General features: G+C 34.7%; 1 protein-coding gene across 1 annotated transcript; it reads left to right on the top strand.

Moving 5' to 3' along the window:
* The first annotated feature begins 1,460 nt into the window (after positions 1–1,460).
* On the top strand, positions 1,461–20,456 carry LOC149426850 (uncharacterized). The gene is made up of 6 exons (XM_089633688.1): positions 1,461–1,735; positions 11,729–11,953; positions 14,503–14,667; positions 17,545–17,592; positions 18,273–18,320; positions 18,800–20,456. Exons 1-6 carry the CDS (start codon positions 1,700–1,702, stop codon positions 18,863–18,865), a joined length of 588 nt encoding a protein of 195 aa, XP_089489814.1. The 5' UTR covers positions 1,461–1,699; the 3' UTR covers positions 18,866–20,456.
* The last annotated feature ends 5,778 nt before the right edge of the window (positions 20,457–26,234 follow it).

Below are 26,234 nucleotides of genomic sequence, written 5' to 3'. Positions count from 1 at the left end.
ATAATAACGTTATCTACCTATACGGGCATAAAATGTCAAGTGAACCCTTGAGGTGATATTTCACAAAATGACGCCACGTACGAGGGAAAGTCAACAACGTTATCTACAAAATACATGTCTAGGTACAAATAATTTTAAGTCAAATAAATTATATACAAAAATCATACCAACGTTTATTTTAAAAAAAGATATAAGTAACAATTAGTATTGGTATGTTTTTTAAAGATTGATTTGTTTGTTGTTTGACTCGATTTATTGGGTTCCATGATAACTCAACACAGTGACAATTCAACACACTTTTAAAAAGCGATATAAAGTCATTAAAACGATGAAAAAAAATTAACATAACCTATCCTACTTAACCCAGTTAATAAAGTTTTTGTTTCATCACTTTCCATGACTTTATATAACTTTTTAAAGATGTGATGAATTATCATTGTGATGATTTATCCGGTCACCGATTTATTGATATGCTCTTTTGTAGATAGTTCGACATTTCGATAGAGTTCGACTTGAATTAATAAAATGTTGTTTTGTAGATGACATTGTTTCATTTGAATCATTTGTATGTTTTTTGTAGATAACATTGTTTGACTTTATGTCAGCGAACAGGTACCTACCAACCCAAGTTTTCCAAGTATGAATGTACTTTATTTTGTATTCTTTTTATATAGTTTAATTTTACGTTATCCATCTGTACACTATTTTTATATTATTGATAATATAAAAAATTTTCTTTGCACTCTTTTTAATTTAAAATCTACAATCTATCTAAATCGATACCATTAGTATTATAGTATTTTACAAAATTGTTTTAATTGTAAAATTTCCCTCAACTTTCTCATTCCTTCTACAACTACATCTTTATGTCTATATTTGTAATTTAGTTTTAAGTAAACCTTGATGATGTGAGCATTGGTTACGAAACATGTCATATCAATGAAAGTGGTTAAAAAAAGTGATTATTATTTTTTATTAAAATGGTGCCACAAAATCAGATTGCTGTATTTGAAGAAGTTATTGTATTCGTTCACTCAATTTTTTTTCCACACCATGTGGAAAACAAGGTCAGGTTTTAAGATACACTAAGATTTTTCACAAAATTGGCGCTATACAATTTACCCAAATATTATTATCAATATAAAAAATCACGTAGATAGGTAATATAGGTACCTTCTAGATCATTACATAATACCACCTCATTCAGGCAAAATTCACCAACCCAAAACATTCAGTTTTTTAATGAATAGAACAATTTCAGGAATCGAAGCTTTAGGTGAGTTCTCATAAATTATTATTGCATTCAGAAAGAGATGCTGCGAATGGAGTAGATGTTTACCGTTACGGGTGCGAAGGAGACGAACGGATCGGTGGGAATTGAAAACAAAGGCTTGCAAGTGGACGGGTCACTTGTCACTAGTGGTGCAATTCATTACTAAATCTTCCTTCTTCCGAAGTAGTTGCTAGGCGTTAGTCCGCCGGACGTCGATCACTTGTAAAGTTCTACTTCGCGCGTTCAACCACAAAACCCAATTTGTTCAACAAGTGCGTTTGTCAATTTCGTATATAGCTTCTCTCTGATTTCTCGTTCGTTTTCTTTCACGGAATCGCGCAACTGTCATTGGCAACTTGACGAAATAAACTACAAACTTTTCAGTGCGATTTTTCAGTGCCCGATTTTCCTGAAACATAAGTCGCTATGTACCGGATCGGACAGATGGAATATATTAACCGGGTATGTGCCTATGAAATAAGTATTTAATAGTAGTTGGATAATTTGTACGTTTTTGTGATAAATCACCTCAAGGGCGCTGTATAAATATGACTTTCTAGGCTCCACCTATAAAGAGATACAGATATAACACGATGCTTCTAAATTAATATTTTATAACATTCACATAGCTTCAGTACTGGATGAGGGCCTGCGTAAGGTTATTGTTATTTGGAACTAAAATTGGTGAATCATCTTATAATCTTCCGATTATAACCTCCCCATTTTGTTACAAATAGAGATAATGATATCCTCACAAATCTCCCGTGCTGAGGATTTCATTTACATATCATTAAAATTTAGTAGTAACACTACATAATATTTTTATGAAGTAATCATAAAAATATTATGTAGTGTTTTTTCTGAAATAATTGTAAATATAATACATGGTGTTTTTAGTGCAGTTAAGTGGTCTCGGTTTCAGTCTGTATTTAGTTTTTTTTTTTATTAAAACACAAATAACTTTGTTTACATCACTTTATTTCGATACAAAATCTCAACATGGTTCATGAACCAAGTTCACTTCATCAGGAGCACAAGTATACTAAAGTTATAATTAAAATTAGGTCTAGAAAGAAGAGGTAGAAGGAGCGGGGAGGGGTAAGGGTGGGGGAGGGTTATTCAAAGTAGAAATTAAAATGTCATTAGACGGGAAAGACCGGGTAATTGGGAAAATATTTAAAATGGGGTTTATAAAAATTTTTTGTTTATTAATAATATCTGCTTTCATATTCACGTGTTTTCTTATTTCTAAGATTTCAAAATTATTGATTTGAGATACCTTGTAACCAGAATGTAGTATTTTAAAACCTGAATTAATATCGAAAGTATGGTCGTTATTTAATAAATGATCCGCAAATTCTTTTTATTTTATTTATTTATTTATTTATGTATTTATTTATTGTTTGTTTGTAAATATTACATAATACAATTAATGAACTTAAAATGTCCAACTAGGCGATTGCCCGTTTTAGGACATTCCAATATGATAATGTTTTTACATGTAAATTATAGTAAATTATAGTGTTGACTATTCTGTTGTTAAAATAATACATATGTATATTCATATTCTAGAATACTTTCAGTTATACCACGACATATTTTACTATTGTTTAGATGACATAATAAACTAAAGAAATATTAATAGATAAAAACAAGAAAATGAATTTGAAAATGAAACTGAATTGAAGAAATTCTGTTGGTAAAGTAATACAAATGTATATTCATAATCTAGTATACTTTCAGTTATACCACGACATTTTTTTTTTTACTATTGTTTAGCTGATATAATAAACTAAAGAAACTAAAAAATTCTGATTCACAGTTTCCCTTTAAAGCCCTAAGATGTTCTTTAATTCTGATCTCAAAGTTTCTATTAGTTTTTCCTATATAAAAGGAATTACAATCATTACAGTTGAGTTTATAAACACCTGATTTTTTAGTTTGACTATCAATATATTTATTATTAAGAATATATTTTTTAAATTTGTTATTCGTATAAAACGCCGGTTGAATAGTGAAGGGGATGTTTTTATTTATAATTTTGGAAGTATCATTATCTACAAATAGAATTCTACGCCATTGTTTGTTTGTATCTTTATAAATAGGATAAATATAAAGTTTAAAGAATTTATGTTTAATTTTTTTATTTAGTATTTCATCTATCAATTTATTAGGATAGCCGTTATTAGATGCTATTTGTTTTATGATATTTAATTCTGAGATATAATTAGGATCCGACAAAGGAATCGAAATTAATCTATTAAGCATAGAATGGAAAGCTGCGACTTTTTGAGAAAAGGGATGATTTGATGAATTATGTATGACAATATCAGTGTACGTATCTTTACGGAAAATATTGAAATCTATTTTATTACCTATTATTGTTAAATTTAAATCTAAGAAATTTAAACTCTTATCTATACCTATTTCTAATGTAAATTGAATATTTTTATGTATTTTATTTAAAAAGTTTAAGAACATGTTCAATTGTCTTTCTGTTCCTAACCAAATGCAAAAAATGTCGTCCACATATCTCTTCCAACAATATACATTTTTAAGAAACAATATATTCTTAATAATAAAGATATTGATAGTCAAACTAAAAAATCAGGTGTTTATAAACTCAACTGTAATGATTGTAATTCCTTTTATATAGTAAAAACTAATAGAAACTTTGAGATCAGAATTAAAGAACATCTTAGGGCTTTAAAGGGAAACTGTGAATCAGAGTTTGCGGATCATTTATTAAATAACGACCATACTTTCGATATTAATTCAGGTTTTAAAATACTACATTCTGGTTACAAGGTATCTCAAATCAATAATTTTGAAATCTTAGAAATAAGAAAACACGTGAATATGAAAGCAGATATTATTAATAAACAAAAAAAATTTATAAACCCCATTTTAAATATTTTCCCAATTACCCGGTCTTTCCCGTCTAATGACATTTTAATTTCTACTTTGAATAACCCTCCCCCACCCTTACCCCTCCCCGCTCCTTCTACCTCTTCTTTCTAGACCTAATTTTAATTATAACTTTAGTATACTTGTGCTCCTGATGAAGTGAACTTGGTTCATGAAACATGTTGAGATTTTGTATCGAAATAAAGTGATGTAAACAAAGTTATTTGTGTTTTAATAAAAAAATAAATAATGCCATCACAAAGTGAAAAGCAGTTAGAAGAAGTTTTCTTCGAAAAATTTTGTATTTAGTGTCAATATATCTTCTACGTTTGTATCCAGCTTTTTATTTGAGATTTAAATGTTATAATATTGTTGTGAGTTTTGAATGAGAGTGGGATTTTGCTGTAGAGTTTAATACCATAGTATAGGAAACTTTTTCGCCCGCATGTTGTATTTGTAGTTCCTTGTTAGATATGTTTTTTTGCTCCAATGAAGATATTTTTGTGTGATGTGAGTATTCATGTTTATCTACAGGTATTTGTTTATTACTTATTTGTTTGTTTATTGACGTATTTTGGAATTTGCTTTGCTCCTAGAAGTGATTATAAAATTTACTATACATTTCATCCCCTTAGCCGCTTATAATCTGAGCCAAACGGCGCCAGTAAAATTTTGACGTCTCTTGGTTTTGCCAATAGACTCCCAGGTATGTGATCACTAGAATCAATAATATTCGGGTGATTTGCATTTTTGTGTAGCGCCCTTTTTGTGAAGAATAATCGCAAGTACGTTTTGTTAGGACTGTTAGGTGTGAGTTATCAGAGCCTTGGCGCCTTGACAATTTGGCACCCGGAGCGGTATGCTCCAATTGCGCCCGCACAGGGCCGGCCCTGCTTATAATGTACCTACGTGTTGCACCTAAATGAAAAATTTGGGAAAATATTGATAATTTGACAATTATTTTTTGATGTTAATCAAAATATTAACGTGGTGAGAATTTGAAATATCCCAAGTTGAGGGTTCTATTCATTCCTCCATCTTCCGAGCTGGTGATTCTATTCATTCTTCCAACGTCCAAGCTGATGGTTCTATTCATTCCTCCAACGTCGAAAGCTCTTTAAATCTAATTTATTTAATTTCTGCTCGGTAAACAGAACCTGGCTACCTACCTACCTTGTCTACTTATTTTCATTTCTATGGCATATATTTATTTATTTTTTTATTATTACGTTCAAGTCTAATAAAATATTGGCCACTAGAGGCTGTAGTGTAGCATATTGACATTCGTTGTAATGTCGGCAAATTGAATTTATCTGTTGCTTTGTGGCGGTGTTTGGAGTTTTCTAATTTGTATTTTGATCAATATGGATAAAAATGTCTAAAAAGGTAGGTTCTGTGTGAAGTTAACGGATTTATTAATTACAAACAATAAATACATTTCAAGTTGTTTATCAGGATGCAAAATAACGTTAACAAGTAGTTATACTTGTGGGAATCGGAATTGAAGTAATAATAAATAATTAATTACAAATAAATACCATCTATAACATTAATTATTCCTCATTAAAGCGTACATACATATAATTAACAACAATATTAATTGTTACATTTATGTTAAACAAAAGGGTGAAATCTGCAAATAAGAAATTAAGAAAAAGGTATTTTATTACCTCTCTAAACCAGTGGCGGTTCGTGACTTTTGGGTGTACTAGAGTGCTAATATTATAAAAAATGGCATTTCTGATGTTGTTATAGCTGAAAACGATTTTTATTTTTTTTTTAGAAAATCGATTTTTTCTATGAAGATTTTCAGGAAATTTCAGTATAGCCGTGCGCCGCACGGTATTCCTGAAAATCTTCATACAAAAAATCAATTTTTCAAAAAAAAATAAAAAATCATTTTCAGCTACAACAACATCAATTAAGCCATTTTTTGTAATATTAACACTCTAGTAACCCAAAAGTCACGAGCCGCCACTGCTCTAAACCACTAAAGACAGAGTTAAATGACGCTTTAATATTTTTATGGATGGGCAAAAAACCTGTAAGGTCGTGTATAAAATCAATAGAAAGCCAAGGCGCAAAACTCACGCTGCTAGGAGGCGCTAGAGTAGCATGCTGACATCAGAATGTATGGGAAATGTCAGAAGTTGGATTTGGTGGTTTATACAACCTCTGCGCCCCGAATTTGAACTTGCATAAATAGGGCTGATTAAGATCGTTAGGTGTTGTGGCAGTTGTCAAGGATCAAAAATACATAACATATACAACACCTACTCTCGTAGGCCTTCCACGGAGTTGGAGGCTTCCGCAATGAAAAACAATGGGTCTTTGGGGCTGCACCTTTATTTTCTCAACTCACTTTTACGTTTAGCGTAAAACAACAAAGCAAATGAATCAGTTTGTAGTAGTGTTGGGTAGAACACGATATCAGAATGAGTTCGTATGATTACTCTAAAACGCGTCATACAACTGCAAGTATTACTGTTCTTTGACTATTATTGAGTCACTCGAGTGGCTTCAGGCGGTTCGGAGCAGTAGGAACTATTGTGTGGTATCCTCATAATACAAAATAAAATTAAAATCCTGGCCTACCACTTCGTCACCCCATTTCACACCCCTCTCCTCTTACTCCCCCCCACCACCACTCACTCCCCCACTCCAACACACCAACCTCCCTCAGCCCCGCCCCATCCTCCCTCAACTCTCACTCAACTCTCCCTCAACACCCCCTTTAAGAGCAGTTGGGACTGTTGTACGCCTTGCAAATAAAGCTGCTATTAGCTCTGTCTTTGATGGTTCCGAAAGGTAATCAAATACTTATATTAGAAAGGTTCCATGATATTTCAACACAACGACAATTCAACACACCTTTAAAAACGATTAGAAAAGATGAGAAAAAAATTAACCTAACCTAACCTAACCTACTTAACCCAGTTACTAAAGTTTTTGTTTCATCACTTTCCATGACTTTATATAACTTATAAGATGTGATGAATTATCATTTTGATAATTTATCCGGTCACCATTAGAAATACTCATAAAATACTTATACGAAAAATTTTACAAAAAAAAGTATTATAATATTAATATTATTATACCTAGCTCTCTCATTAAAAATTTAGGCGTATTAGATCTATCAAAAAAAATATATATAAAAAATGCAAAAATCAGTCATTTTAAATACATGTAGGACAACGAAATTTTTTAAAAATATTTATGTTGAGGGATCAGTAGAATTTATAGGCCCTGCTAGGAGTTCTACCGAGCCGAACCCTCTGATATGAAAATATCTGGAGTCGGTGAATTATTTTCCCATTTGATCTCTGGTGAGTTGACGTGTTGTTCTTGCATTGTTTTCTATTTATTTTGCTTATATAATGCACTTGCATAATGTTGATTGACTAGATGATCATTTGTGGAAAAGTGTGTGTAAGGGTTTAGTTTTTCCTATGGGGAAGATTTAACCCGGACATAAATTCGGAAAAGAATATAAATTGAGAAAATCAATATTGACAGTGATTTTTAGCTTCTAGAATTCTACATGGAACTCAACCAACACAGCTTTGCTGAAACTACCTTAATTTTTTTATAATTTATAACACATGGTATAATCCATCTTTTACGTGATCAATAAATTAATAATTAAAAAAACATTTTATTTGTTGGGATTTAGCGAACTCATATTATCATATTTCACCGACTAACCTATCAACTTTTTTGGCATCCTGAAAACTGCTTTGAGTCTTTTTGTTGTTTGCAATTATTACATCCGTAAACTGCACACTCAGAACCTAATTAATAATTATTATTATTTACTGAGCAGGCAGCATTCTGCTGATGCGCTTATTCTTGATTTCATAATAAGTTGAACAGTAATTGATTTTTTTTTAAATTAGTTAACCCTCTCTTCTCTCCAAATAAAAATCCGTTCGAACTTTAAATTGGTTTACATTAGTAGAATTGATGACATGTTGTGGAAGTTTGTTCCATACATCCACCACTCTATTTGCAAGGAAGTGTTTCCTAGGATTAAACATGTTTAATTATTATTTTTTTAGTGTCACGGATATTTATATTTTGTTGATGGAAAAGATTACTTGAATGCCAGGGCCCAGATAAAATATTGAAAGTCTCAATCAAGTCACCCCTTTCTCTTTTTATTTTTAACGTTGATACGCTTAGCACCTTTAAAGTTCTTGGTATTATTATTATTATTAATTAACTCTGTACTCTCTCTATTAGATCTATAATATAATTTTTGAAACATTCTCATATTTTTTTATCAAGATTGGTCAGAATAAATTTAAAATCGCGAAACACCTCCACCAAGTACTAAATAAATTTAATTTGCCGCCATTGAAAGGAATGCCAAAGTCCATATGCTACATTAGCGCCTCTAGCGGCCAGAGTTGTTGATATTGCTACTATTTGAGTTGGACGTATTTTTTAATACATTAGGGTTTAGGCAAATATCCTATAATATTAATGATACCCATTAATGATAACTTCTGACCCATACATTCTGAATGCAGCGTGCTTCACTAGCGCCTCCTAGCGGCGTTAGTTATGATTTTTTTCATAAATTTTAATGAATTTTATATGAATTCTTTATTTTACGTTAATAAATGATAGAATGTGATAGACCACCGAACATGTGGTCAATGAATGCCCGCTCCATTCATTCCCCGGCGGGATTGATGAGGTCCACATGGCGACGCTTGAGGCCCTAGACTGGCTCGCAGACCTAGATGTCCCCCTCTAACCCCCCCGCCATACGAAAGAAGAAGAAGAGTGATAGAAATTGAAAAAATTACACAACCTACATAGAACCTTATTGTTTTTTATTGCTCGTAACTAATTAACTCTATCTTTGATGGTTAGAAAAGTACTAAAATACCCACCTATATAATTGTTAGAAATTTTCTTTACTTTATTTATTTGTAGATTTCACTTTTTTGCTTCATTTACGAATTATTATCATTAATTCTATTAATGTAAGCTATAATGAGGAAATTTAAATAGTTATTTTAAAATAAATCAAATATCGAGAACATAAATCTTCTAGTGAGGCGGGTTACTAATTTCATGTTTGTAATATTGATCATGTTATTGTAATAAATGCCCGGGTTGCCGGCAATTAAAAAAAAAATCATGCAAATTTACACTATTTAAATCTAGTTTTGTAAGTTCTAATAAAGTCATAAATATTTAAAAACATTTTTTTTATCAACGTTGATCAAAATGAAAATTAGAATGAGCAAAACACCGCTACCAAGTACAAAATAACTTCAATTTTCCGCCATTGAAAGGAAGGTCAACGTCAATATGCTACAATAGCGCTTCTAGCGGCCGGCGTTGTTGAAACTGCCAATATTTTACTTGAGTTGGACGTCTTATTAATATTATAGGGTATTAGGTGTAGGTAAATGTTGGTGCCACGACTACATTAATAAATTCACGATTGCCAAGGACTAAACAACACATCCTATTCTCGAACTCAGAATTCTTTGCAAGGTATCCACCTAGATTCTAGGTAGACTAACTTACAGCGCATATTAAAAATACCTTTCTTACTCTATCACATTGCATTATCGAATACCAAGGTTCGTTGAAAATATATGCTTAGCAAGGTTTGCCCGTACAAGCAATTTTCGTGAAAAAACGCATCAGCCCACTCGCAAGCTTGTGACGTATCTCGAAGTCCAGTTGGAGTCCGAAAGGATGATCACTTTTCACTTAAAAAAAGATAGTTGTTGGTAAAAGTTCACCAAAAACTCAATTTGTGAGAAGAATGATGCCATCATGATCGCGTCTATTTTTGGCAAATTATCGGACAGTCTTTATAGTAAATCACTATCTGTCATGATTGTAGATATTTACATGTTTTTATAAAAAAATCGGTTTAGAATGCGTAACTAAACGGTTATAGCAATCAAACGGGCAACGGGACCAAAAACACCTAGAAGCAACTTGACGTGAGGATTTTGTGACGTCACAATCTCGCCAGTCAATCGTGTCTCGTTTATTGGTATGTGAATTTTCAAACACCTTTAAAAATAAAAATAAATGGTTTCAAGAACGATATTCACCTTTAGTTATATTATATACACTGCATATACCCTATTGTCAAGGCGCCAAGGTGTTGATAATACCTAACGCCTAACAGGACGGCCGGCGTGGTCTAGTGGTATACGCTTTTGACTACAGATCCGAAGGTCGCGGGTTCGAACCCGGCGTGCGCAAATAAATTTTATTTGATTATGATTAATTTGTGTTATTTCACAATTAATTAATTTAAAATAATATATAGTATATTTGCGTCACGTTCCAGAGTGGAAGATACTCTTAGTATCGCCCTGGTGTAAGACCACCATTCAGAATTGAAACGTTGCTTGAAATGGCTTTAGCCGTGTTTGGTGACCAGATCTGAATAGCCAGGTACTTCCCCACCTTCCTCTTCCCCATCTCCCTCCCCTCCCCAATACCCTCAGCCTCACAACATACCCCAATTGGGGATGCCATAGTCTCACTGGCTCCAGACGGGAGCAGTTGGGACTCTTGTGTGGTATTACTGTAAAAAAAAAAAAAAAAAAAACAGCCCTTGAGATTATTTTTCATAAAAAGTATAGGTATTTTATTTTGGAAAAAGAATATGGTACTAATAAATCTAGTCGAAATAGAAAAATAAGAAGGTAATCGTCTCAACTGGGAATCGAACCCAGGATCTCTGTCTTACCGGGACAACGCCTCTAACCACTCGGCCATTGGATTGGGACCTGATTATTTTACGTAATTTTCGTCGACCTTATATTTCATATTCAGAATATAATTTTAAATTTTAACTAATTTTTGCCAATTTTTGTTTTCAATTTTTTTTTACAAAGTTCTAAAGAATTTATTTATTGGCTAGATAGTGTTTCGGATATTTACCCAGGCAGAGTCGAGCGAACAAACAAAACACCAATCACGATCACCATTCTAGATTTCAGAAACATTGCCAATAACTTCGGCAAAGCTGCGCGGTACTACAAAGTACAAGAAGGGCCAATGGCACTCTTTAGTTCGCCAAACTCTACCAGAGTACCAGTAACCAGTATAGAAACAATTGAGTGTTAGGTAACATCAAAAAAATTCAAGAAAAAATATTGGATTTGATCATTTTCGAAAGAAACACAAAATTTTATGTTGTTTTCGGGGAGAAATGTAAGGATTTGATTTTTGGATTTGGATTTTGCGGTTTGGCGCCAACGTTGGCCCAATGTGTTGGGCTTCGTGCATTAGTAGGACATAACAGTAGCTAAAAATGTATTGCTGTAGCTGTATTCTTTTTCACATGGAAATTTATATCTATGAAGATTTTCAGGAGATTTACAATAATATTTGAGCTGAAAGAGTTTAATTTTTTTTTATTTTATTTGTTTTTAAATTTTGAATATATTAATGAAACCATTACATCCAAAGAATAACAATGTTGCCATAGTACCTATCAAGTGAAAATTTTATTGTGAAACTGTACTTGCCTAACCATTTGTTCCATGACTCCAGGAGAAGCCGTCCAACTGGTCCCCGCCCTTGGAGGCCCCGGAGGACCTGGAATCGACGGGGCTGTTCGTGCTGCACTGGTGGTGCGTGCCCAACGTGGAGCACGCGGAGTCGGAGCGCGCGCTAGTACAGGAGCTGCGCACCATCAGCCGCCCCCGCACGCCGCCGCCCGACTACACGTGCCACCTCTGCCACTGCAAGGGGCACTACATTCAGAACTGCGCCGAGGTAATATTTAATTATTATTTACCTGCTTATTTTCTTAATAATATTTACGCCTTTTTCGAAATTCGAACTGATTTGGGTAGGTATCTACCTACCTATGTGTTGCGTGATGTGAAAATGATAACATTTTAAAATGGGTACCAACCTGTAAAGTATTGTACAACGCGATAAATTTTTCTTCCATAAATGAAATTAATGTGCTTTCGTAAAAAAATAACTTACCAGGAACCATCCAGGAACAAACGGCGCTTACCGCCGCGGCTCGCTATAATATATATTTTTTCGAGATTTCAAACCGATTTTTTTCTTTGGATTTTTAACTTTATTTTTAATTTTAATTTTTAACCGAATTTTTACCTAGATTTCAGAATAGGTCTGAGTGAGGTAAATCCATGGGGGGGGGGGGGGGTGTGGCTAGGGAATTTCAGAGAAAAATAATTCCCCACAATATTTTCGTATCCTGTTACCCCGGAAAATTTCCACATAATAATATATCCAAATTTCTCTAGAATATTTGAGATTTCTTCATTTTTACCAATTTGACCTCATTTCGGAATTTCCATAATTTTTATGCTTTGTCCCCTTTCCCTAAAAAATATTTTTCTTCCCTCATATAGGGAAATTTCCATAAACATCACATCACTGATCCAGTGATTTTTCAGGAGTTTCTCCAGTAATAAATTACTAAAAAAAACTGAATAGGTGTAATAGCCATGGTGATTCATGTGGAGTCGCTAAATTTTTAAAAAATTGTGGTCGATGTCGGAAAATGATTGCAATTCAACTATCCATTTCCTAAAATTTTTGTGATCAATTTTTTTTAGAATTGTATGTCAGGGCAGCTGCCCCCACCTAGATAAATTGATGGTTAAAAAAAATCACGCTTAGGTACACAAGCGGACATGTACGACTTTCTCTGAAATTGGATGACATTCATACTTCATACAGCATACAGCAATTAATATACAAAATAAATGTCGGTCCTACCCTATCCAAATGGGATTTGACTCAGTTGTTAACGCGGTTGGCTCCAGTCCCTGGGGAAGAAGGTTCGATCCTCAGTCAATCACAGTGCCTTCTCAATGACTTCCCGCATCCTTGTGTATGTGGATTGTCGACTTTTTGAGGGAAAGGTCGATTCGGAAGGTTGCTGATGGTTTCACCTCTTCCTCACACTCAATAAATGCTGGCATCCCACAGGGATCAGTTCTGTATCCGACTTTGCTTTTTGTTTGACAAGCCCCCAAAAGATACACAAAGTACACTCAACGGAGGGTTTTGAAGCTGAGAATGGACGGTTACCTCGAGAGGGTTTCCTTTTGGGGTAAGAATAACCTAGTCGAATTTAATGTTTCAAAGACCCAAGCACGTCTGATTACGTCTAAAAGGGATCGAAATGACAATCTAGTCTCCTTCAATGGAGGCAATCTTCCCAACATACTTTCCATTGATATGCTTGGTGTAACTCTAAGTGACCAGCTCAAGCACGGAGGCTCCATCGAAGCCAGAGTCGAGTTAGCTTCACACAACTGTACAGGGCCCGCAGATACTATAATAGTACACAACTGCTGACCCTGTATAAATCGCAAGAGATCCACTGTTGAATTTGGCAGCCACCTCTGGTGCCCCAAAATACCTGAAAAAAACCCTTGACTCTGTTCAGAAACGGCGGTCCGTTTGATAGATTCCCCTATCTTAACGAGCGAATTGCAATCTTAAGAGCACAGGCATCAGGTAGGTATTCTGTCCTCGTTCTACCGGTATTGCAATGGAAGATGCTCCAAGGAACTAGCGTCATTGATCCTTTCGTCACCACGGCACACTGCATAATCGGGAAACTCGCCAAATGCGCCCCCAACATATGTATACAGTTGACATTTGTCACATCCCAACATATGTATACAGTTGACATTTGAGAGCGGGTCGCTTCTACGACTCGTTCTTGAGTTCAACAGCTCGGCTGTGGAATGATTTGCTGGCCTGTGTTTCTTCCCTCCTACAACATGGGTCTCTTCAAGACCACATTCACCCCTTTCCCCTTCTCCAAGAGACCCTACATACAGAATCCCCAGAGTTCTCGAGGGAAATTATTTTCCTCAGGGCCTCCTGTGTGAAGTCAGTCTAAAAAAAATTTTTGGCTTGGGTAGGTATTATAAAAGTTACTGTCACTTCGTTACTTTTTCGTTTTAAATAAAAAAAAATATGCAAACCTTGACAAATATTTTTCAAATGATAAATGTTTCATGGTTCTTAATTTTTTGGGAGCGTTTACGGTAAATTTTTGAATGAAATCTGAAAGCGGGGTATTCTCTCTTTCTAAGACTATTTAAATTGTATTTCTCAACATAATACAAAAGGAGATAGCATAACTTTGAACGTGTCAGGCTCGTCTCTCAAAAAGACTATGGTTGTTTGTTGTCTTGTGAAGAATATTTAAAAAAATCACCCAAGTGGTTAAATATGTAGTAGCTACCTATTAGTATGAAGCTACCTACCGATAATAAAAAAAAAAATTGTAAAATATATATATTTTTTAAAGTTTTTGTTTTTAGTCGCAGGGCAACGAGTCTGCGAAGACCCCGTATCAAGGGAAGAAGATATGTCTGGGAGAATACATGTGCCCCAAGTGCAAGAGGAAGTGGATCTCCAAGTCATCTCGAGCGAACACCAGCCAGAGCTGCATTAAATGCAAGATCGCTGTTTACCCCAAGAAACAGGTATTATGAATAATTTTTATTAAAATTTAATTTGAAAAACTTTTAAACACAGTATAACAAATGTGCAGAATGGGGGGAAAAGTTGGTACCTACTGTGAGTACCAAACTCGACTTGACTGCCCACTAGTTGAGTGTCCCCACCATGCGACCGGGCTATCAACCATGTGAAATATGTAAATGAACAAAAGTTATGAAACAGAAATTCTAACTAACCAACTAACTAACTAACCATCATGCCGTAGGCAGAGAGGACGGACCGCCAAACAACTCGGTCTTGGCACACACTTCTTGCTTCATTCACATTCATACATCGTCTCATACATACTCTTCTATTATTCTGACTCTTGACATGACCTGACTCGAGTATCTGATTCACTTGATCATGCCATGTCTTCCTCAGGCGTCTCCGACTTCTACTACCATTCCCATTTGCATCATATATCCTCCTTACACTCCTATCTTCACTCATTCGCTCTACATGCCCAAACCATCTAAGCTTCCCTTTCTTAATCTTACTCATTACGCTTACATCAGCCTTGCACTCTTTGCGGATCTCCACATTCCTCACAACATGGTTTTACCACACAATCTCATTTCAACAGCATTCAATCTACTTTCATCCTTTCTTTGCCAGTTCCATGGCTCACTTCCATACATCAAGGTAGGTACCAGCACTCCGTTGTGGACAGCTAACTTCGCTTCTTTGGACATTTTTTTGTTAGCGCCAACTGCGTTCAGTCCTCCATTAACGGAATTACCTGCATTTACCCTTCTTTCAATATCTCTGTCAGCCTTCCCATCTCTCGTAAACATACTTCCTAAATACACAAACTCATCCACCTGCTCCAAGTATTCCTCATTCACAACTATATTGCTCACTGTTTTTGTACTCTCTCTTTCAAACACCATTACTTTAGACTCACTTACATTCATCATTAACTCATTTTTCATGCATACTTAATTCATCCTAGACACGAGAGACTGTAGATCATCCATACTATTAGCAATCAGCACCGCATCATCATCATACAGCAGGCAACATACTTTCAGATTACTCAAATTCGCGCCCAATCCCACCTCTTTCAATTCTTGCATACAATTATAATATAATAATAATTATAGTTTGAATTACCACGGTGACATTATGCAGCCTTGTTTAACACCTTTTGTGACAAATCACCCCGTAAAACCACAGTTTACCCTAACACATGCAACGCTTCCCTCATACAGAGACGCAATTGCCTGAGTCAGATTTGTATTCACTTCATACTTGGACATTAACACCTTCTATAGCTTTTTCCCGTCGACTCGGTCCTATGCTTTTTGTAGATCTACAAAGGCACAGAAAAGTTTCTGGTTTTTTGCCAGAAACTTCTCAGTGAGCATACGCAATGAGAAGATCTGGTCCATGTACAACCTTCCACTCATAAAAGCACCTTGCACATCCCATATTTTATCCTTTGTTTCCTTTCTTACTCTTTCAATCAAAATTCTACCATACAGTTTGCCAACTGAACTTAGCAGGCTAATAGCCCTATGATTCCCACATTCCATACGTGACCATTTACCTTTGTATAATGGCATGATCACAGCCCTTCTCCAATCTAAAGGCGTGTAACCCTCCTTTAAACATTGGTTAAAAAGATTGCACAACCATGTCAGAATTATACGGCTACCTCCTTTAAAGTATTCAGCAGCAATATTGTCGAAACCGACAGCCTTACTACATTTAATCGATCTTTCTATCTCATCCATGCTAATTTCGGTTAAATTCACTCCATCATCATTCATATCTGATTCGCCGCTGGAATCACTGTCATTCACTTCGCTTTCGAAGACTTCCTCGAAATACTTCATCCATCTCTCTTTTATTTTTTCCTCATTCGTTGACATTTTTCCATCTTTCGATTTTATCACTTTCATGCTTCCGTTTTCTGGGCCACATCGGGACCTTTTGACTTCCTTCCAAAACAACTTAGGACGGGTTGTTTCGGAGAATTTGAACAATTCTTCATATTTCAAAGTAAATTTTCAAGATCTGTGAAAGATTTTTTCAAGTTTCACTTTATCGTTTTTCTATTTTGACTCTTGTTGGAGTTATGACGGCCGGCATAGTCCAGTGGTAACGCATTGGACTGCCATTCCGAAGGTCGCGGGTTCGAACCCGGCGTGCGCAAATAAATTTTATTTGATTAATTTGTGTTATTTCACAATTAATTAATTAAAATAATATATAGCATATTTGCTGCACGTTCCAGAGTGGAAGATACTACCAGTATCGCCCTGGTGTAAGACCACCATTCAGAATTGAAACGTTGCTCCAAATGGCTTTAGCCGTGTTTAGTGACTAGATCTGAATAGCCAGGTACTTCCCCACCTTCCTCTTTCCCTTCCCCACTTACCTTCAGCCTCACAACATCCCCCAATTGGGGATGCCATAGTCTCACTGGGTCCAGACGGGAGCAGTTGGGACTCTTGTGAGGTATTCACTATAAAAAAAAATAAAAAAAATAAAATTACCGTTTTCACTTTAGAGCGCCAACCGCGAAAGAGGTTTACTCTCGACACTACAAGAAAGTGGTCAGTTTCGACCTCAGCCCCTCTGAAAACTCTTGTCCTCGGTAACGGCTCTCAACCTAGAGTCAATTACTACAAAATCAATAATTGACCTCTCATTTCCTAAGAAAGGTATTCGACACAAACAGGTTCCACTCTAAACATACTTCAAGTATTATGTTCCCGTTGTCATTCGTTCTTTTGAATAATTACCTAAACCAATCTAATGTTGTGCCATGAGCGAAACATGTAAGAGAAGACTAAAATAATAATATTGCAAAATTGTATGCAAAAATGATTATTACAGTTTTGTTTTCACAGCGTCCAATTGGTGGATATCAGCGAAACGTTGCCCGATCTACTTCCACCGTGAGTACCTGCCTTTCAATTGTTTTAAATCGACACATCAGTCATTTAAATGTAATTACTTTTATAATTTGACAAACGTCAGCAAGATAGTACACAAGTTAGTAACACCATCGACCATGAAATATCGAAGATTCATTAATAGATGAATAATGATAGATCCATTTTTATTCATTTATTAAATCGGATTTTGAGTTTGTTACTAAACCCTTACTCTTAAGGGTCCCTGTTTTCCTGCATATAGATCCCCTGGAAGATTCTGTACGATCCATCGAAAGACCATCCTTGTTTGGGCTCCCTGAAGGCCCCACAAGGGAAGAGTCCACCAAGGTGGCCTCTCCTCTCTACTCCCACTAGATTCCTCAAAGGCCCTAGTTTTTTGTTTGAATGGTCTATTTTTGGTCCCACGAAAGAGTATCTAGAGAAATAGAAGGTCCACCCCAGCGGTGTCCCCTGGGATAAGGATAGATCCATTGTAACCTCTCCCCTTTTCTCATAAATGTCACGTGTATCAAAAATAATGATTACAACCTGCAACGGGGCTCTCAGTGGCTAAACCATAAGATTTAGGGGCTATGGGTTGCATGTAAATTCGGTGGAAACATTTGTAGAGATACGTCATGTGACACTGAAATTTAATATTTAAAATATTTTGCTGACATTAACAAATTTTATTCTTCCAGATCCCATCAGACTCGGAGGAAGAGGATCCGTGTTTTGATTTTTCAGAAGTAAGGATACCATTTGACTGTCTAATTCTTTATCTCGTAGTCAATAATAATCGCAAAGGGAAAAGTTACCTAAGCGAAGCAAATTTGGGAAATGTTGGTAGCAACATCCATTAGTTTTCAATTTTTTCCCTCTCTGTATTACTGGGGCCTCATTGAAATTTTTAAAAGAGCCACTTATCCAGGGTGCCTTATGGGATTCACTAAGTTCCTTATTCACATTATTTCTCACATTTAATATCAATTTTCTTTCTTATGTTTAGTATTTTTCTGGCTAAATAATTAGCACACTTCTTGGTACTAAATCTTGAATCTGTGTATGATGTGCCCATATCTTAGAAATATTTACAAATTAAGTATTGCAAATTAAGTAGACGCATTAATTTCATAGCATACAAATAACTTTTTTTTCAATCCAAATTGTAATCTCTAGGTGAAAAGCCTATAACAGATGTCATAATAAATTAAAACCTTTATTTCAGCACCTGGCATTCTTGGACAAAGAATATGGTCTCACTAAAGTGCGACAATATGGGAAGAAAGGGTAAATGGTTGGTGGGTAAAAATTTTCAACAATTAACACAGATTTTTTAACACTACTCGGAGATGTAAAACATTATTCTTCTGATTTCAAATCGAAAAATATTTATAAACAATAGGATTTACAAGCCTGTCTGTGCAGGCGGCCAAAGAAGGTATTTACAAACAAACGGCTAATTATTTTTTAAGTTTGGGTATTTTTACTTCTGTGTCTACCCACTGAAAAGATAAACATATCGTCGGCTTAATTCGTAGAATGTGAAACTACCATTTTATAAATTTTATTTTAAATAAAGGCTTTCTATTTTAAAACGAAGTTTACTTAATTCTGCAAAATGGCGCCATGGACATTTTACTAATTTACTATTCAAAGCGAGACTAATTTTTACACCAAATGGCATTAAAATCTTATTTTCAAGAAAAACAGAGTTATGCAGTCTACGAATTAAACCAATGATATAGAAGTGTGTTGTTGTCTAGTCTGTGTTCCCGCAATTTTATTGTGTATATATGAAATTCATCAAATATTTTCAAATGTCAAAAATCTTTTTGAAAAATAGTCAATTTCATTGTTTTAAAACGTTAACACTTCCCATTTTCTGTTCAGTGAAGGTACGCATTTATAATTAAAATAAACTAGGTTAGGTTAGAATTACAAGTTGCCATTAAATTATATGCATTAAAACACTGATCTTCAATCTATTGTAAGTCTATTATAGCATTTTACCTTGTATGGTCTTGGCAGACATGAAATTAATATTACTTTAATAATCCGTGGGGCATATGTACAACAAGGGAAGGTATTCACTCAAAAGCTAAACACAATTGATCCCTCGATCTGCATAATATATATTTTAATCATGTACCCTGACCACAGATAAAGAATTATCTCTGGATTGATCCTGACTCTAAAGCTGTGTACACACATATTCATGCTCAACGGTATGGCTCGATCAAACATGTTGACTTGGAACTATGCTCATCGTTGTGTCCATACTCGACACAAGATGCCAAAGATATACCACCAAGACACTTAGTCAAATCGTAAATTTGAATCTTTTTCGCATCGATCGAAAAAGCATTGAGTGAGACGGTACACATACATGTTGGGACATTTTTGAATGAACATTAAACCACCAAGCAAGAATGAGCTTGGGTACTGGGCAAGGAATATGAAAGTGTACTCATTTGTTTTCAGTTTAAAATACCTGCAACTACTTACTTTAAATCCTGTTACCTACTAACATTATTATGAATGTTATTAATTATGTAAATTGACCAATTTTCACCATAATTTTTTTTGGCAAAACTAAAAAGTTCAAACCACAATATAAAAATATTATAAATAAGATAAATTAACATCTGGATAGAATGTGTACTCTTTATTCTAGAATACGTTAAAATATAATAATATTTCTTCAGACGAGAAAGTTACACAGGGTTGAACTATCCATAATTTTTAAAAGGTCTTGTTTCATGTTTTAATTATTAATTTGTATAAAAATTACTTTTATAACAATGAATATATGTATTCATTTTGCAGTATATATGTGATCTTATTACTTAACTATAAAATAATTGTTTTGGAATTAAAAATATATATTTTGGCTACCAACTTACTTTATTGTTATAGTCATAAGGGACCAATAGATTTAATTATGCAGTATCACTATGCTCCAAGTACTCGATTAACAATGAGCTTTTACTTTTAAGATGTTTAATAGTAAGTACCTACTTATGTCTTTATTTGAATTTATCTACATAGATACACCTACTTACATTTTTTCAAAATCTTTACACACTGTTAATATGTAATAGTATTCAGTTCAGGCTTTGGTATGTACTTAAATAATATAAAATATACTTCTGATTTTACCTAATTGTGTTGTGTCCATCTAGTTCATAAAATATGTTTTTGTTTATTTTTTAACCAATTACTTATAGTTGTTTTTATTTTTTACATTAATATATTATTCTCATAAAGAACCTAATAAGCTTTTATTTAACTTCCCATGAGTTCTCGTTTCCCAATTTCAGTCAAGGTGACAGGTTGCCATAATATTTGAGTAACATGATCAGATTTTTTTGGCTCCAAAGCAGGACATTGGTATAAATGGTTCACATCGAAACGGGCTTAGAAACTCCCTAACAAAGGCATGATGCAAACGATATTTTGAAATTTATTTTGAACCCGTTTCTCCAATTGCAATTAATCCTTAAAATAAAACAATGATAATAACTCTAGTCTTTCTCTCAAACTAGCTTTACAATGTGGCACTCGATAAATAATCTATCTATCTATATATTGGAGCCAGGATGCGGCTAAGGGCCTCCGCCAACATGGTGGTGACCGCAGCCTACGAATACCAAGCGCCACTCCTGAGTGAGCGCTGGGCCCAAGCTCACTCAAGACCATGCCTTACATAGTTGTCCTTAATTGCTAATTTATTTTTCTTTATCTATTTTTGCATTTAAAAAACTTTTGTACAAAAATATGTATATTTGTATGGGACGTGTGGGATTGCACTAACCTCCCCATATCCTGGAATAAAAATTATTATTATTACATAAATAAAAATGTAAATATTCATTTTTTCAAAATCTTAAATCTCCGAAAGTTCTTCACAGATTGCTGTGAAGTTATGCTTTTTGAAAAACAGCGCCATCAGTTGGACGTAAAAGCAACACACGCTATTGTTTCTCTATTTGTATAGACAGACTGAGCTACAGCAACGCGTTGCGGGGTACAGTTAATAATATTTTGCAATCAATTTGATGTTGCGTGTGGCAGACTTTCTGAAAACAGGACTTTTTATTATTTACATTAGCTCCACACAGGAAGGAAACCCTGAGGAAAATAATAATTAAAAAGGGTCTATGTCGACTTTGAGGATGCTGTGTGGAAGGTCTTTTTAAGAATAGGAAGTTCTTGGAAATAGGTATGAGGGGTGGGTAGGAATCCGGGAGTCAGTCCATCCAGGAGTGACAGACATTTGAATCCATCCCTCCCATTGCGGTGTGATGCGATTTTTCGAGAGTCCTAATGGAGAGGTCAAAACGTCATCCTCAACTAGTCTCCTAATCTAGCCTGTCATTCAGTTGGTAGGCAGGTGCATCAGACGGGACAGGATACCGAAAAACTGAACAGTCCCGTTCGAGCCGGGTGCATGATCACAATAAACATGAGGAGAGTATGAAATCTAGATAAACTAAGAGTGTTACCACTTTTAATAAATAATTATAATGATACAAATTTACACAGAGTGAATACTCATTTGGTGCAGAGTTATTTTATCCAACTCAAAATCCTTGTAACACTACGAAAGGGCTTAGCCAGGAACTGAAGAATCACCCCGGCCAACAGACACCACTCTTGACTCCAAATACATTATTTTAAAATGCAGATTTTTCTCAAGAACAAAACCAACTCTCAATAATCAGATCAGTAATATCAAATACCCCATATATTAATAATACGTCCAACTCCAGTAAAATATTGGCAGTATCAACAACGCTGGCCGCGACATTGACTTTTTTTTTAATGGCAGCAAATTGAATTTATTTGTATTTAATCAAAATATATTAAAAAAATGTCCCAACAACTGGATTCTGTACGAGCAATTTAGAGATGTCATAATTACAAACAACGAAAACACTCCAAGTCGTTTTTCAGGATGCCGAAATATGTTGACAGGTTAGTTATAATTGTGGGTATTAATAATTAATTACAATCAGAGATGTGCAAAATGGGTACCCAAAACCATTTGAAATGCAAAATGGAAATGGGTCAAAACTTTTCCATTTGAAAATGCAAAATGCAAAATGGTTTTTAGAAATGCATTTCAAATGCAAAATGCAAAATACCTATTTTCAAAATGCATTGAAAATGCAAAATGGTTTCTCAGGTCAAACAATTAAAATAATTATAGAATTTTTAAACAGTTTTGTCATTTAATAATGGACATCAATGTAGAACAAACATATTACATGATGGTAAATCAAAAAATGCCACGACTACAGATTATGAACAACAAAAAATTTGCGCGGGACAAATGCTGCCAACGTAAAAACATAGAAACTGCTATCTAACATTTAATATTACAGCGTCATGGCCCCATGTTCAGTATTTGAATCAGTATTTTTTATAATGGTATCACTCAATTGCCAGGGTTTCTACCAGGGAGCAACTTAACAAATGTAAATTATCTCTCATAGCGAGGTTGAGGACCGACTGATATTTGGGGCTTATGAAAAACAGATGAGTGGAGATAGTAGGAAGAATGTTGCAAAAAAGCATTTAAAATGGAAAATGCATTGAGAAAAGCATTTAAAATGCAAAATGGTTTTTAGAAAAGCATTTAAAATGCATAAAGGAAAATACCCATTTTGCATTTCCATTTGAAATTGATTTATTTGAAATAAAGTACATCTCTGATTACAATAAATAATAAACAACCCATGATATTAATTAGACCCCACTATAGGATACATACATAGAATTAATAATAACAATTTATGAAGTGAAATCTACAAAAGTATTTTATTACCTTTCTAAACCATCAAAGACAAAGTTAATAGTCGCTGTAATATATTTTTTAAGTATTATTAAAAAAGCAGTAAGCAGGTTGTTTATAGATTACCGATTTTTTAAAAATTTTTATTTCTATCAATTTCTATAATTTATTAACGTAAAATGAAGAAAGTATTTCACACAAAATCCAACAAAATGGATGAAAGAAAACCAAGGCGCACAACTCACACCGCTAGGAGGCGATAGTGTAGTATGCTGCTATCAGAACATTTGGGAAATGTCAGAAGTTGGAGGTATTATTAATATTATAGGATATATTTCTTTTATCATCATCGCTTTGCATGTACAGTACATCTTTATGTTATATTAGTTATTATTGACCTGTGCTATAATAGCACTGTTATTGTTTGTTCTCTTGTGATCGCTTTGTATATACTGTAATGAGGCAGGACGGCAAACAAGCTGAATACTTCTTCAGACAGTAGTTTAGAGTGACGTACCACACAAGGGAGGAATGGGACACGGTTCCAGGCCCTTCCCACAAACAGGAACTAATCTGGTTCACAGATGGGTCCAAGATGGAGGAGGGAACAGGGGCCGGGGTCTGTTTACAGGGTTCCAAGAGTTATACCTCTAGGAACACATTGCACTGTATTTCAAGCTGAGATGGAGGCCATCTTAGGTTGTGCACAGGAGAACATATGTATCGGTTACAGGAATAAGAACATAGGCATAGGCTCTGATAGCCAGGTGGCCCTAATGACACTGGAAAGTAACCGATGCCACTCCAGACTGGTGATGGAATGCAAGACCATTCTTGAAGAACTTGCTACCATCAATAAAATAACTCTGATCTGGGTACCAGGACATAAAGGAATTGAGGGCAATGAGCGGGCTGATGGACTAGCAAGGAAAAGGGCGAAAGCACCACTTGCAGGATCCAAGCCGGCCGTAGGAGTGGCAGCTTGCCACACCAAAATACATATCGAAAGGTGGGTCAAATCCCGGAACTGGGAGGAATGGGAAAGGGCGCCCGGAATGAGGCAATCCAAAGTACTCATAAACGGATCAGACAACTACTCAATATGGACAGAAACTCACTGAGGGAACTGGTAGGACTACTAAGGGGACACTGCCATCTCAGGAGACACATCCAGTTGTTGGGAGTGGAAAACACCAACAATTAATTCTACAAGTTTGAATATTTTTTAGCCCGCCAAAACGATCGCAATCCGAGTGGTAAGAAGCGGGAGGGTGTGTGACGTCATCCGTGCGCTAAACGTCTTGTGGTTAGTGCATTTTGTGTGGAGATTTTTTTTATTCTTTTGTAAGGAATTCCGTTACATTTTTTTTATCAATGTTTACTGTCTAACTAAATTAAGGATATATATTTTTTTTAACATCAAAATTTCAATTAATTGTTGACGATGCTCGCCAAAACATCTCCAAACAAAGCCCGTACACTAAAATCTACGCGGTATCATCGATGCACCTATGTAGGTCACGATGCGGCAGTACGGTGCATTCTCGGCAGCAGGGTTATTGTCATTGATTTTACGTAAATTTGAAATGAGTTCCTTCTTACTCATTTTTACAAAAACCTTAATTGGCATGTAGGTGATTTTTGTCGCGGTAGCGCTAGTTGTTTGAGTTGCATTATATTATGGAATAGCTTATATTTTACCGCTATGAATTTAACAAAACTTTCAAAAATGAGATGCTACGATGTAAGTTAAAACAATTGATAAAACTTAAAAGACAAACACAAATCGTCTCAAAAACTCAGATAAACATACCTAACTACACAATTCAAAACTGTAAAGCGACCTCTCCCTCTCATTATCAAAGTACGCATGTAACAGAAGGAGATGTTTAATTATTACGCTGTACAAACTTAGCACGGAGTAGTACATTTGACATCAGATTTCGTTCGGCCAATCATGCAACGTAAAGCTTTTAAATCATTTTTCAAGAATGATTTATTATTCTGAGAGTAAAAATATATAAGTATATCGGTGTTTTTTGATAAACGTGAATATATTTAAAAAAGGTTAAATATTTTTTACTCAAATTCTTTTTTCAGTTATAAATATGAATCACAAAATATATAACCCATTAATTTTTATGTATTTACTTATGAAAAATCTCAGGATAACCAAGTGTAGGTACCATGCTTTTCAAATAATAATAAATTTCATGCTGTGAATGTTTGAATCAGTTAAAATAATTTATTACAGCCCTCAACAGATGGCAGTTTAGAAAAATTAAAATATATTTGTAGACAAAAAAATAAATATTATACAGCTTTGGTGAGAAGTGTGGCAAAAATTAAGTAATGAAAATGATATACTTAGTACTTCTTCAACCTAAGAGCACACTCAGTAAACATTTATAGATGGGACAAATATTATGTTATTACGCAAGTGTTCAATTTCATATTGTTTAATGGTACGTACACATTTGCGAACTTAAATCCGAACCGAGCCATGAATTACGTAAAAGGAACGAAGTAACTGCAAGCGGTGTTTCGCGTCATTTGCGCTTGCTACGTTCCTTTCATATAAGTTGAGGTTCAGTTCGGCTCGCGTATGTATACATAGCATAAGAAGATAAATGTGCTAATCATATTACATAATGTGTCATAAACACAAGAATATCAACGAAAAAATTATGGAGTTTGATGGGAATGCGTTATAGTGACAATTTATCTATACAGGGTGTATCGGCACGTACCCAACAAACTTTAACCAGCTATTCCTTAGCACATTTGGAGTAAAAATGTTATGGGCACTTTGCTGTCCAGTAACATTTTTTTTTAATAAAAAATTTATTATTCATATTTTCAC

This window comes from Hesperophylax consimilis, chromosome 1 (assembly GCF_061612785.1).
Source record: "Hesperophylax consimilis isolate HC1 chromosome 1, BYU_Hcon_1.0, whole genome shotgun sequence".
Classification (NCBI taxonomy): domain Eukaryota; kingdom Metazoa; phylum Arthropoda; class Insecta; order Trichoptera; family Limnephilidae; genus Hesperophylax; species Hesperophylax consimilis.
This window is presented reverse-complemented; position numbering and strand designations above follow the sequence as displayed.

Coding starts and splice junctions, on each gene's coding strand:
- LOC149426850 (XM_089633688.1), top strand. CDS start 1,700: ATGTACCGGATCGGACAGATGGAATATATTAACCGG. Junction 1,736..11,728: donor AGATGGAATATATTAACCGG/GTATGTGCCTAT, acceptor CCATGACTCCAG/GAGAAGCCGTCCAACTGGTC. Junction 17,593..18,272: donor TTGCCCGATCTACTTCCACC/GTGAGTACCTGC, acceptor TTATTCTTCCAG/ATCCCATCAGACTCGGAGGA.